The following is a 15,390-nucleotide window of genomic DNA, read 5'->3' on the forward strand; positions in this document are numbered from 1 at the left end:
TTGGGCGAGCCCATTGTTATAGATGGAGGGTGGTCATAATGCAATGGCTCTTCGTAGTAAAAAGAATTAAATAGGCTACCATTTAACACCTAGTTAAAAAGATATTTCTAACACAAATCATTTGTTGCAGTATTATTCATCCTCCAACTGTGTCCTGACGATCATCGAAGACGTGTATGGAGACGCACAGAACAGAGGGAGGATCCTGCCTTCACTATTGCATGCTGCACCGGCCCTCAACGAAGCATTATGGTCTGTGGTGTCATTTCCCTTGACAGCGGTACCCCTTTGGTCGTCATTAGAGGTACACGTACTGCACAGCGGTACGTCGACGACATCCTAATACCTGTTTTGGTATCGTTCCTTTTGCAGCGTCCTGGACTGGTTTTTCAGTAGGACAATGCCAGACCACATGCGGCACGTGTTGCTATGAACTGTCTGCAAGCTTGTCAAACTCTTCCTTGGCCTGCCAGATCACCAGATCTCTCTCCTATCGAGCATGTCTGGGAAGGCGATTGCATCTGGCGCGGAATGTTGATGACCTCGTTCGACAATTGGATCGAATTTGGCAGGAAATACCGCAAGAGACCATCCAGGAGCTTTATCGGTCTATGCCACGCCGTGTGGCAGCTTGTATCCAGGCTAGAGGCGGGTCAACACCTTATTGAACTTGTTACTGTAACTCTGCAGAAATTATTCAATTGTTCTGAAATTTTAATCATTTACTGTTTTGTACATTGTCTTCTTATCCACCAATTTTTGTTTCAATCGGATAAATCCTTCTTGGTGCGTCGATTTTTTTTGTTATAGAGTGTATTTGCATCATTTTGTCTCGTTGCAATACTGAAACCAATGAGCCAGGTTTTATAAAACAATTAGGGATGGTTATGTGCAAATGCTCTAAATACTGACAAATAGCTTTTTTTAGTGAAAATTATGCTTTGAGGTGCTTTTTGATAATTTTTTTCTCTGCCTATCAGCGTTGTAGACAACTGCACTATTGATGTTTCACATGTTTTGCAATGCTGCAGTGTCTCGTAAAATCTGATACTTCATAATAGAGCAAATTTAAATTTTTGCCTTTTCATTAAAATTAATTAAAAAAATATTTTCAATATTCTTCAAGTATGACGATTTATTTAAGAGATGTAATATTTAAACTGAAATGAAAAAAAAACCGGTAAAATCCTGCAGAAAATAATTAGTTTAAGCTGACTTTTAAATTTGTGGACTGATGAAATTTTTTGGTTGGATAACCTGTAAATTTCCTCCTTAACAACCTAATACTACTTACTCGCATGTTTCCTTTCCGTTTTTAATGCTTTGAATATACAAATAACTCAATACTAATAAAAAATACTCTCAGTGTGCGATAAAGTTTCTACAAAAGAAATATTAATAATAATTAAGAAAATATTTTTAGTGTTTCCTGGGAATGATAATTTATTTAAGCTGGTAAGAGATGTAATATTTCAACAAAAAGTTACAAAATGGTAATATGTTGAGCCAATGACAAAACAATCTGTTAAATTTCACTTGTAAATCAAATTTAAAGGTTGATCAATGAAATTTATAGGTTGAAAAACCCGCAAATTTCTTCTTTGACGACCCATTACTGTTCGCAAGTTTTGTTTTCGATTCTAACAATTGCAAAATAAGAATAAAACGTATTGGGAGTACAAATTAATTCAGTCCGTTTTTTTAAGATGGCTGTGGCTGTAAAGAATGTTTCATTGTGGCAGCTGGTTTCGGTGGTTTCAGAGAGGTTAAACATCTGTCAATAATATTCAGTTTATTTCGCTTTAAGTTTTACTTTGTTGAATATGCCAAATTTTGGGATAACTAAACATCACTTGCGGGAGGTTTTATGTTTCTGCGTTAATTGGAAGAAAAGTGCAACTGAAGCACATCGAACGCTTGTTGAAGTTTATGGTGACAATGCTCCAACTCATAAATCATGTAGGAAATGGTTTCGACGTTTCAAAAATGGTGAATTATGTTGTATACTATGAGCTGCTACAACCAGGCAATTCCGTTACGGGCGATCGGTATAGGCTATAATCCATTGGTTTGAGCTGTGCATTACGAGAAAAACGGCCGGAATGCGAGCAAAGACATGACAAAGTTATTCTTCTGTGTGATAACGGTCGACCTAATGTCGCAAAATTTGTAAAAAATTATTTGGAAACGCTCAGGTTGGATATTTTACCGCACCCTCTGTATTCGATGGACATTTCTCCTTCTGATTACTTCTTGTTCCGATGGATGCAGCATGATTTGGCAGGTCACCGGTTCACTTCTTTTGCAGAAATCGAAAATTACCTGATAACTTGGATCACCTCAAAAGACGAGAAATTTTTTCGAGATGGAATTCGAAAATTTCATGAAAGGTGAGGATAAGTAGCAGTCAGCGATGGACATTATTTTGATTAATAAGTTCATTCATTTTGTTCTGAAATAAATGCATTTACGACCACTAAAAACGGACAGAACTAATTTCTACTCCCAATACTTTTAGTATGAGATTAGGTTTTAGCTGCATTCGGCAGAAAAATAATTACAAAATAGGTTTAATATTTTTTAAAGATGGCAATGTGTAAGAGCAACTTTCCAAATTTAAAAATAAATAAATAATAAAAGAATAAAAATAAAATTAGTAATAAATTTACTAAAGAACAGACATATTTAAATATCTAATTTTAAGTAGATTTTAGTGTAATTAAAATGAGTAAAAATCTTACTAAAAATTTTTTTGAAGCTTTTAAATTATAAGAAAATCACAATATGTCAAAAATGTATTTCATGAATTTTTCGCTTATAAATATAAACAGTGTACGTTATCTTCACCTTTAATATATCACACCCCGGAAAGAAACGTGACACAAGTAAAAAAAACAGCAATTTTGAGGTTATGCCAATAAAAAATATTTATGTGCAAAGTGCCCCATTAAACTCAAAAAGTGTCTCAACTCTAGATTGTGCTATTTCAGAATAAGTTGATTTTTCTCAAATGCTATTTTTTAACTTTTCTTGCCGGGGAACAATATATGTTAGAATTTTTACCTTAATATAAGAAATTAATAATCAGAGATTAATATGTAATCAAGAAAAAAACAATCTAGTCATAAAAAAATTGAAGATTTATTCACGAGGAAATCAAAATTAAACTCATCAAAATTGATTGCCGGTAAACTTTCACACTCTCAATCTCAACAATTAATTAATTTTACATTTAATTTAATTAATTTTACTTACTTTTACATTTCATTTTTTGTAGACATATATGTAAAATATATAGACACATTATATAGAAACATATAGACACATTATAAAACATACTTCTGCATCAATGACTGTTTTATTACTTAAATTTACTGCGGTATAATCACGGATAAAGGTTTATTATTTTTGTAAAAACTTTTTAAAGTGATTCCATATGAGCTATGATAATTTTGCAGACAATAATCAAAAAGGTTTTTGAAAGAAATTTTCGAGAAATTACTTCAGTAGCAACGAAATAATTGAAGTACAATGTCAAAATTTATCTATGAAAAGGTACTCCAACATAGAATCGAGTAAATATGTCTTATATACCAGTTAATTGTAATTGTGTAGTGGTAGACACACTACATTGTGTAACCCACAAATTTCATTTTAGACGATCCGATATTACTTACTGACATTCTTTTCGTTCGTTTCCAATGATTTCGAAATATGAATAAAACATGGTCTCATTGTGAGATAAAGTTTCAGCTGCATTCCAGACTTCAACTAGGAAATGGTACCCCAACATACAATCGAGTAAACATGTCTTATATACTAGTGAATTGTAATTGTAATTTTGTATTGGTAGACGCACTACATTGTGTAACCCACAAATTTCATTTTAGACGATCCGATATTACTTACTGACATTCTTTTCGTTCGTTTCCAATGATTTCGAAATATGAATAAAACATGGTCTCATTGTGAGATAAAGTTTCAGCTGCATTCCAGACTTCAACTAGGAAATGGTACCCCAACATAGAATAGAGTAAACATGTCTTATATACTAGTGAATTGTAATTGTAATTTTGTATTGGTAGACACACTACATTGCGTAACCCACAAATTTCATTTTAGACGATCCGATATTACTTACTGACATTCTTTTCGTTCGTTTCCAATGATTTCGAAATATGAATAAAACATGGTCTCATTGTGAGATAAAGTTTCAGCTGCATTCCAGACTTCAACTAGGAAATGGTACCCCAACATAGAATCGAGTAAACATGTCTTATATACTAGTGAATTGTAATTGTAATTTTGTATTGGTAGACACACTACATTGTGTAACCCACAAATTTCATTTTAGACGATCCGATATTACTTACTGACATTCTTTTCGTTCGTTTCCAATGATTTCGAAACATGAATAAAACATGGTCTCACTGTGAGATAAAGTTTCAGCTGCATTCCAGACTTCAACTAGGAAATGGTACCCCAACATACAATCGAGTAAACATGTCTTATATACTAGTGAATTGTAATTGTAATTTTGTATTGGTAGACGCACTACATTGTGTAACCCACAAATTTCATTTTAGACGATCCGATATTACTTACTGACATTCTTTTCGTTCGTTTCCAATGATTTCGAAATATGAATAAAACATGGTCTCATTGTGAGATAAAGTTTCAGCTGCATTCCAGACTTCAACTAGGAAATGGTACCCCAACATAGAATAGAGTAAACATGTCTTATATACTAGTGAATTGTAATTGTAATTTTGTATTGGTAGACACACTACATTGCGTAACCCACAAATTTCATTTTAGACGATCCGATATTACTTACTGACATTCTTTTCGTTCGTTTCCAATGATTTCGAAATATGAATAAAACATGGTCTCATTGTGAGATAAAGTTTCAGCTGCATTCCAGACTTCAACTAGGAAATGGTACCCCAACATACAATCGAGTAAACATGTCTTATATACTAGTGAATTGTAATTGTAATTTTGTATTGGTAGACGCACTACATTGTGTAACCCACAAATTTCATTTTAGACGATCCGATATTACTTACTGACATTCTTTTCGTTCGTTTCCAATGATTTCGAAATATGAATAAAACATGGTCTCATTGTGAGATAAAGTTTCAGCTGCATTCCAGACTTCAACTAGGAAATGGTACCCCAACATAGAATAGAGTAAACATGTCTTATATACTAGTGAATTGTAATTGTAATTTTGTATTGGTAGACACACTACATTGCGTAACCCACAAATTTCATTTTAGACGATCCGATATTACTTACTGACATTCTTTTCGTTCGTTTCCAATGATTTCGAAATATGAATAAAACATGGTCTCATTGTGAGATAAAGTTTCAGCTGCATTCCAGACTTCAACTAGGAAATGGTACCCCAACATAGAATAGAGTAAACATGTCTTATATACTAGTGAATTGTAATTGTAATTTTGTATTGGTAGACACACTACATTGTGTAACCCACAAATTTCATTTTAGACGATCCGATATTACTTACTGACATTCTTTTCGTTCGTTTCCAATGATTTCGAAATATGAATAAAACATGGTCTCATTGTGAGATAAAGTTTCAGCTGCATTCCAGACTTCAACTAGGAAATGGTACCCCAACATACAATCGAGTAAACATGTCTTATATACTAGTGAATTGTAATTGTAATTTTGTATTGGTAGACGCACTACATTGTGTAACCCACAAATTTCATTTTAGACGATCCGATATTACTTACTGACATTCTTTTCGTTCGTTTCCAATGATTTCGAAATATGAATAAAACATGGTCTCATTGTGAGATAAAGTTTCAGCTGCATTCCAGACTTCAACTAGGAAATGGTACCCCAACATACAATCGAGTAAACATGTCTTATATACTAGTGAATTGTAATTGTAATTTTGTATTGGTAGACGCACTACATTGTGTAACCCACAAATTTCATTTTAGACGATCCGATATTACTTACTGACATTCTTTTCGTTCGTTTCCAATGATTTCGAAATATGAATAAAACATGGTCTCATTGTGAGATAAAGTTTCAGCTGCATTCCAGACTTCAACTAGGAAATGGTACCCCAACATAGAATAGAGTAAACATGTCTTATATACTAGTGAATTGTAATTGTAATTTTGTATTGGTAGACGCACTACATTGTGTAACCCACAAATTTCATTTTAGACGATCCGATATTACTTACTGACATTCTTTTCGTTCGTTTCCAATGATTTCGAAATATGAATAAAACATGGTCTCATTGTGAGATAAAGTTTCAGCTGCATTCCAGACTTCAACTAGGAAATGGTACCCCAACATACAATCGAGTAAACATGTCTTATATACTAGTGAATTGTAATTGTAATTTTGTATTGGTAGACGCACTACATTGTGTAACCCACAAATTTCATTTTAGACGATCCGATATTACTTACTGACATTCTTTTCGTTCGTTTCCAATGATTTCGAAATATGAATAAAACATGGTCTCATTGTGAGATAAAGTTTCAGCTGCATTCCAGACTTCAACTAGGAAATGGTACCCCAACATAGAATAGAGTAAACATGTCTTATATACTAGTGAATTGTAATTGTAATTTTGTATTGGTAGACGCACTACATTGTGTAACCCACAAATTTCATTTTAGACGATCCGATATTACTTACTGACATTCTTTTCGTTCGTTTCCAATGATTTCGAAATATGAATAAAACATGGTCTCATTGTGAGATAAAGTTTCAGCTGCATTCCAGACTTCAACTAGGAAATGGTACCCCAACATACAATCGAGTAAACATGTCTTATATACTAGTGAATTGTAATTGTAATTTTGTATTGGTAGACGCACTACATTGTGTAACCCACAAATTTCATTTTAGACGATCCGATATTACTTACTGACATTCTTTTCGTTCGTTTCCAATGATTTCGAAATATGAATAAAACATGGTCTCATTGTGAGATAAAGTTTCAGCTGCATTCCAGACTTCAACTAGGAAATGGTACCCCAACATACAATCGAGTAAACATGTCTTATATACTAGTGAATTGTAATTGTAATTTTGTATTGGTAGACGCACTACATTGTGTAACCCACAAATTTCATTTTAGACGATCCGATATTACTTACTGACATTCTTTTCGTTCGTTTCCAATGATTTCGAAATATGAATAAAACATGGTCTCATTGTGAGATAAAGTTTCAGCTGCATTCCAGACTTCAACTAGGAAATGGTACCCCAACATAGAATAGAGTAAACATGTCTTATATACTAGTGAATTGTAATTGTAATTTTGTATTGGTAGACACACTACATTGTGTAACCCACAAATTTCATTTTAGACGATCCGATATTACTTACTGACATTCTTTTCGTTCGTTTCCAATGATTTCGAAATATGAATAAAACATGGTCTCATTGTGAGATAAAGTTTCAGCTGCATTCCAGACTTCAACTAGGAAATGGTACCCCAACATAGAATAGAGTAAACATGTCTTATATACTAGTGAATTGTAATTGTAATTTTGTATTGGTAGACACACTACATTGCGTAACCCACAAATTTCATTTTAGACGATCCGATATTACTTACTGACATTCTTTTCGTTCGTTTCCAATGATTTCGAAATATGAATAAAACATGGTCTCATTGTGAGATAAAGTTTCAGCTGCATTCCAGACTTCAACTAGGAAATGGTACCCCAACATACAATCGAGTAAACATGTCTTATATACTAGTGAATTGTAATTGTAATTTTGTATTGGTAGACGCACTACATTGTGTAACCCACAAATTTCATTTTAGACGATCCGATATTACTTACTGACATTCTTTTCGTTCGTTTCCAATGATTTCGAAATATGAATAAAACATGGTCTCATTGTGAGATAAAGTTTCAGCTGCATTCCAGACTTCAACTAGGAAATGGTACCCCAACATAGAATAGAGTAAACATGTCTTATATACTAGTGAATTGTAATTGTAATTTTGTATTGGTAGACACACTACATTGCGTAACCCACAAATTTCATTTTAGACGATCCGATATTACTTACTGACATTCTTTTCGTTCGTTTCCAATGATTTCGAAACATGAATAAAACATGGTCTCACTGTGAGATAAAGTTTCAGCTACATTCCAGACTTCTTCAGTTTTGAGTTTTTCCATTATTTCGGGAGAAAGACAATACTATTTTTTAAAAAAAAGAAATAATTTAAAAAGAGATGCATCAGATTTTTAAATTTCATGAGACATATAGATACAATAACGCAAAGAATTATTTTAAGAATTTATTATTCCGATAATATTTGAAGTAGGAATTGTAAATCTGTACTCAGCATTCAAAAATCTACCTAACAATGTTATTTTCATTTTTTATTTTGTAGAACTCATTAGAAGAAATTTGAGTCCGCTGAACAGACCCTTTGCTAAATATTTTATCTCAGTATAAATATTTTTTTAAAAAAAATACTCATTACTCATTTAAATAAAAAGAAAAGCATTTTGAATATTTTTGGTATTTTTCTAATATAATTTTATACATGACGTCGGTGATCTCGTTATTATTAGCATATTTTATTTCATGACGATAATAGCCATATTATCGTATAGTGGTAATATTAAACTCATCATGGATTTTTGGTCATTACCATCACATCTTAATTATCGCTGCAAAACTGATGATTGTTTCAAGGAAATAAAAAAATCACCTGGACAAAAATTTATTTCATTAATTATGAAAAAGGGCCCCAATTCAAAATAATAATCATATTAAAGAAGAGAAATCCCTTAAAAGGATCAAGTTTAAACCAGTGGCGGATTCGGCGATGGGGGGGGATGTCATAACCCTCCCCCACAAATTGAAAAAATAAATTAAAAATAATAATTTTTTCAATAGTTTGCAAGAGAAATGAAATATTTCAAAAATTATTTCAGGGGAGCATATACAACTATGTAGGTTGGAAAAGCGATTTTTTTTCAATCTAATTATGTTCTTCACTGCTTCAAGACTTGTACACGGGACTTGAAGTGCCCAACGATCTTTCCAAGATCATTATTGCCTGTGACATCGATTTGTACCCATCAATCAATATGTTGTTAAGAATTTTAATAACTCTGCCAGTTAGTGCAGCAACAGCAGGACGTTCCTTTTCAACTCTTCGACATCTCAAAACTTGGCTTAGAGTAACTCAAAATCAAGAACGATTAAATGGAGTTGCAGTATTAAACATTCATCGAGAAATTGATTTGGATGTTGAAAAAATCATTGACAGATTTGCCAAAGTTTCTAAAAAAACTCAATGCATTTATTATTCAAAGATTTTGAATACCTGAATTGTTTTTGTATTATTTTATCGTTCATTAAAAAAAATGAGAAGACTAGCATTAAAAACAATAGTTTTTTTTTTTAAAAATATTCAAAAAAAAAAATTATATTTTTTAAAAAATAATTGTGAGGGATCCTCCCCAGAAAAAATTTCTGAATCCGCCCCTGGATTAAACACTCTCCTATATCGAGAGTTTTTACAGCATGAATCATATTTTTAAGGGTTGAGACTAGCGAGGCCCGCATGCCACAAATCTGAAATTGAAATTAAATATTTGTTAGCAACGGAGAAGCATGGATAGGAGATCCAAAATTGGCTAATTATCAAAATATAACATAGCCAAAACAAAGCCAACCCCGCATAATCAATATTGGATTTGAAAATACTTTGGTGATCACGAATCGCCAACAAAACTGCTGAAATTAAAATAACCCTGTAACTGAAACGCTTCCTCGGGGTATTCATCCACTTTTCTTTCGAGGTTAATATCTTCCTTACGTGTACTATGCATGATTCTTTATCGCCTTACGGGATCATCGCCAACAAAATCAATTATTTTCATGTTACTGTGAATGACCGAAATCGGTGGTTGTTGACTTTCACCGGTGAATGTTGACAATCAAATTAGTCGCTTTGGTGAATGTCCGAAATATTTATTACATCCGATTTGATATTAATTTATTCGTGGATATAATTACATTTATTCGATATTTTAATACTTACTGACGATAGATTAGAACAAACATCAGTGTTTGGTGTGTCGAGCAAATATATACCGGGCAATGGCACTTGACTTTAAAAAAACATCAGTGTAGGGTAAACCGGGCGAATGTATACCGGGCAGTGGCACTTGACCTTAAAAACATCAGTGGGGTATCAAAAAGGGTATCTTCGGTCTATTGAGAGAGAGAGAGAGAGAAAGACGCAAAGAGACAAAGAGAGAGAGAGACAGAGACAGAGAGAGACAGAGAGGGAGAGAGAGAGACAAAGAGACAGAGAGGGAGAGAGAGAGACAGACAGACAGAGAGAGACAGACAGAGACAGAGAGAGACAGACAGACAGAGAGAGACAGGCAGACAGAGAGAGACAGACAGACAGACAGAGAGAGAGAGAGACAGACAGTCAGAGACAGACAGTCAGAGACGACAGAGACAGACAGACAGACACAGACAGACAGAGAGAGAGAGAGACCATAAATAAATGTCCTACATTCTGATGATGGTTACTTAAGTTCGATACCTTCAAAAAATTAAATGGTTCATGATGGAATTATTGATGGTTACCATAAAAATTATGTTGGTTAATCAATGAAAAAACATCAAAAACTTTGACTTGAGCATGGAAGTCAGCACCTATGACCTCCTATCTAAAACTGGTTCAAAGTCTCCCCAGATGTGCACAGACTGCTATCGATGCACAATGGGAACAAACATCATACTATTATATAACTCAGATACTCTTAACCACTGGATTTCTTAATATATTTTTGGCATGCTAGTTTAATAAGTGAACTTAAATATCGCCAGCTATGAACATTAGCTTTAACAAGATACTTCCATTTTAAAATATTTTCATTTTAAGGAATAAATAAGCTTATAAATATTTACCGCTTTAAATTTTTTAAAAGTGTCTTTGCATAGTTTGGGAAATTTTTTACAGGCAGCGTCTGCTTGAGGACCATAATTAAGGTAGCTGTCATTCATCTTGCATACTTCACTGTTCCGAAGCCTTTAAGAAATAGAAATAATAAAACAAAGCTCAAAAGATTAATATTGACAAACTAATATTATTTTTAAAGTCAGACATTCATTTTGATAATGCAGAGGACAGCAACCCAAATTAAAAAATTTAAGAGAGACATACAGCTGTTCTTTGATAACAAAAAATGCGTCGTTCAGTGCCAAAGTGATTGTTTATTGCTTTCTCTTCTCGTTTGGACAATTAAGGCTTGCTTATACGATCCAAGTTCTAGGACAAAGATAGATTGAAATTATTGGAAATTCGTTCTGCTTGAAGTTTGGCCACGTCCCTGGATGATAGTAGAGTATGTTCTACTTTCCACCCAAGTTTTTTCTCCCTTAGCCAATCAGCTTCTTAAGTTTTGTGACGTCAACAAGCAGGCATCAGATTACGTCAATTTACTGTCCGTTTTCATATATTTTAGTCCAAATAAAATTATCTGTTAGGGTCTATTTGTGTAATCAGGATTTCATTTGAATTTATTTAGTAATTTTGAATTCATTTCAGTATGATTTTACAGTGTTGAATATGAGCAATACGCATGCGCTGGTTTTTCATCCGACCAATCAGTGACATTCAAGAACTTAGATAGTGTCGACGAATCATCCAATTTCTTGGAGAGAGAAGTTCCTTCAAGTTCTAGGATTCAAGAATTTAAGTCGTGTAAACAGGCCATTAGAGTCTCGCGAAAATTTCAATTTTCCAAGCAGAATTGGAAAATTTAAATTAACCAATTTCCACCATCATAGAATTAAAATAACAAATATCCTTTGATAAAGGTTTTTTTAAATTCGATGAAAATCATTGAATTTAAATGCCATCGTTAAAATTCGTATTTTTAAGAATGAAAGAAGGTTGAACTCCGACCCACCTCAGGGAGGTATACGGAGATAAAAGTAAAATTATTACAATAAAATTTCTCTAAAAACTAAAGTTACAGTAAAATTTCGCCAAATGACAGTGGTGGTGATCAGTTAAAAGTGGATTAACAATAAAGTTTGACAATTAAAAACATGTGTTAAAGGCAATGAAACCCAATAGCGTAAATGTCGAGAATTAAATGATTATAATAATAAGGAAACAAGAGATAAAAAATCTCAAAACTAAAATCAATGAAAGCTAAAAGTCCAAATAGTAAATGTCTAAAAATAAAAGTCTGACTAGAAGTCTATGAAGTCAAAAATCAAAAGTAGATAAAAATTCAAAAGGTAAGGCTAAAAGTTGATTAGTAAAAATTGACGATGACATGCTCTATTGTTGGTTCATGACTGGGGTCATTTGATCTGGGGCTAGAATGTCCTCGAGGGTTTGTTTAATAATTTGAATCACAATTTTCCTGCAGGTCAATATAGCGAAGAATTGATGTTCCTCTTCGCAATTATTCATGTGGGTTCCACGAAGTGCCCGGAATCTTGGACAGTGCTTAAGTAGAATATTTTTAAGAATGAAAAAGAAATCACTTATTAAGTTTAACATAGCTGTTTCCATGCAATTATCCAACTCCGATAAGTCCGTGGTACGCAACGAATCAGATCGTTTTTTGACTTTAGTATGAATGCGCCTTAAAAATTCATCCCTCTACTCTCTTTTACGCTTTCATTTAATGTCTTATAACTTGGCAACTTAGTAACGAAAATAATTTTTTTAATAATTTATCATAATTGGCAAGTTATCTTTTTATTTATTTCTCTATTTTGTAAGCTTTGTTTTGTTTTTATTATGTTATTTTTACTTCATTTGAGATTATGTTAACGAATTAAATCGGTTTCATTATTAGTTTCATTTTTCTTTTTGTGTTTTTCAAACCTTTTTAACAATACATTTTTTTCCGGCGATAACAAAAGAGTAATGTTAGAAATACAAAGAAGACACGGAAAAAAATAAAAAGTTTTTAAAGAGAAGAGGAAATATTATCGATAAACAAAATATTAAAAAATAATATGTAAACATTTAGACGAAAAAAATAGTGTTAAATAATAAAGTTAGATATATAACAATAATATCAGAAACAACTCTTTTATGTGGTTATAAACGGGTGAGCGAATGACATGATATCTTCCCCTTATTTTGTTTTCAGGCTTTTCTATTTTTTTATCTTTTGTCTTGCTTAATTTTTTAAAAAAAATTCTTGAAATATAAAGTATAATTCATTTACTAATAATTTTTCTTGTCCTCCTTAAAAATTCATATATTTTCCAGGTTTTCTTTATATTTTACTTGCAGCTTATGCTTAGCAAATAAAACTTATTTTCTTATTTTTCTTCGTTAATCTCTCTTTTCTGATTTTCTTCTTTTGTCTTTATTACGTAATGCAGGTATATATATATATATATATATATATATATATATATATATATATATATAAATACATAACGTAATAAAGACAGAAAAAGAATACAAGAAAAGAGAGATTTACGAAGAAAAATAAGAAAATAAGTTTTATTTGCTAAGCATAAGCTAGTTATAAATGTGGAGAAAACAAGAGAAAAATTACAGAACAATGAAAAAAGGGGAAAAAAGAAAAATAGTAATAAAAATAAAAATAACAAAAAAAACGGGGGGGGGGGGAAATGGACAAAAAATTTCTTTAAAAAACCAGAAAATAATAATAGTCCGTGTTTTTAAAAAAAATTTTGTCCATTTCCCCCCCCCGGTTTTTTATTATTTGTTATTTGTATTATTATTTTTCTTTTTTCTCATTGTTCTGTAATTTTTCCCTTGCTTTCTCTACATTTTGAACTTGTTTTATGAGTTCTATTTACGTGCAGCGTATGCGCAGTGAATAAAACTTATTGCTTTTCGTAATTTTCTTCGTGTTTTCCTTTATTATGCTATATATATATATATATATGCTATATATTTATATATATATGCTATATATATATATATATATATATATATATATATATATATATATATATATATATATATATATATATATATATATATGCTATATATATATATATATATATATATATATATATATATATATACACACACACACATATATATATATATATATATATATATATATATATATATATCTATATGTGTCTGTATATGTATATATAATTTTAAAATTAGCTTTTTCTCTCCTTATACATGATTAAAATTGTCCATGCATCGTACATAGTTGGCACCACAACGAAAGCATCAATCTGTCAAAAGCTTGAGTGGCAGTTTCGCTGTCATGGCGTGGCACTAAATATTTGGTAAAAGCAATAGGAAAGATTAGAAACACTTACGAATCGACATTGCAGAATGAAATTGCCGGTAACTCCACGTAGTTTGGATTAGTAGAGAGTTCCTTCTGTTCAGTTTCATATGACAGATAAATCATCGAAAATTGGTACATTTGATACAGGAAACCGACCAAACATGACACAAATATGACGAGTGTGAAAAATCTTCTTTTCAGAGATGATGTCGTTGCCATTTCAGCGAAACTTGAAATATATGATTCCACAAACACATATTTAATCTTTTCTTTTAAAGAGGCCATATTTATGTACTTTTTTTTAATGGTTATTATTCAATATCTGAAAGACAAAACACATGAATGATAAAAATGAAGACTTGTGTTACAAAAATATGTTCAATTTTGCTTTTTAAGTTTCGTAGTTAATTTATTTTGGAAATTATTTCAATGCTTTGTTTTAAATAAGGAGCAATAAAATGATGCTTAAAAAATGTAAACAGGACCAGACACCAGTCCTTGGTCAAATTATTAGACGCATTATAAGATTCTGCTGCATCTTTTCTTTCATTTCGGGCTCAATTCGTCCCCTGACTCAAATTTACCACGTTTGTATTAACTTGCCTTCGTGTATGTCTCTACGGGTGGAATTTTGTAATCGATTTCAAACTTCCCGACTTCAAATTTGGCACATAGTTCAGACTTGGATAACAATGCATGAAAATGAAGAGAATACATATAAAGCAAAATAAATCTAAAATAATGAAAAATTAATATTTTCGCGATTGTCTTTTGTTGTCGATTCGATTATTTCAAATTAGTGTCACTTGTCAGTTGAAAAGTTTTGTGCACAGTGATTAAAAAAAGTGGGATTTTGGAAGTGAGTACAAAAAAAAATTAAAATAAAAAGTAATATTTTAAAAAACCACGTTTTTGTAGAGGAGAATAATTTGAAAAACGAAAAACGAGAGGCCTCATGAAATACATAACAGCATATATACACATACATATGCACATTTTCTTACTCATACACATGCACAGCCACATACACAAACATATTCCACATCCACATTCAGATACAATTACAGATATACAT

General features: G+C 31.9%; 1 protein-coding gene across 1 annotated transcript; it reads right to left on the reverse strand.

Moving 5' to 3' along the window:
• Positions 1-8,081: 8,081 nt before the first annotated feature.
• LOC147812063 (uncharacterized) lies at positions 8,082-14,580 on the reverse strand. The gene is made up of 3 exons (XM_087162316.1): positions 14,344-14,580; positions 10,966-11,086; positions 8,082-8,219 (listed from the first exon to the last, which is right to left on the reverse strand). The coding sequence occupies exons 1-3, from the start codon at positions 14,532-14,534 to the stop codon at positions 8,082-8,084; spliced, it is 450 nt and encodes a 149-aa protein (XP_087018442.1). The 5' UTR covers positions 14,535-14,580.
• Between the last annotated feature and the right edge of the window lie 810 nt (positions 14,581-15,390).

The sequence above is a fragment of the Parasteatoda tepidariorum genome, chromosome 4 (genome assembly GCF_982258835.1).
Source record: "Parasteatoda tepidariorum strain Cologne lab strain chromosome 4, Ptep-v5.0, whole genome shotgun sequence".
Taxonomy (NCBI): Eukaryota; Metazoa; Arthropoda; class Arachnida; order Araneae; family Theridiidae; genus Parasteatoda; species Parasteatoda tepidariorum.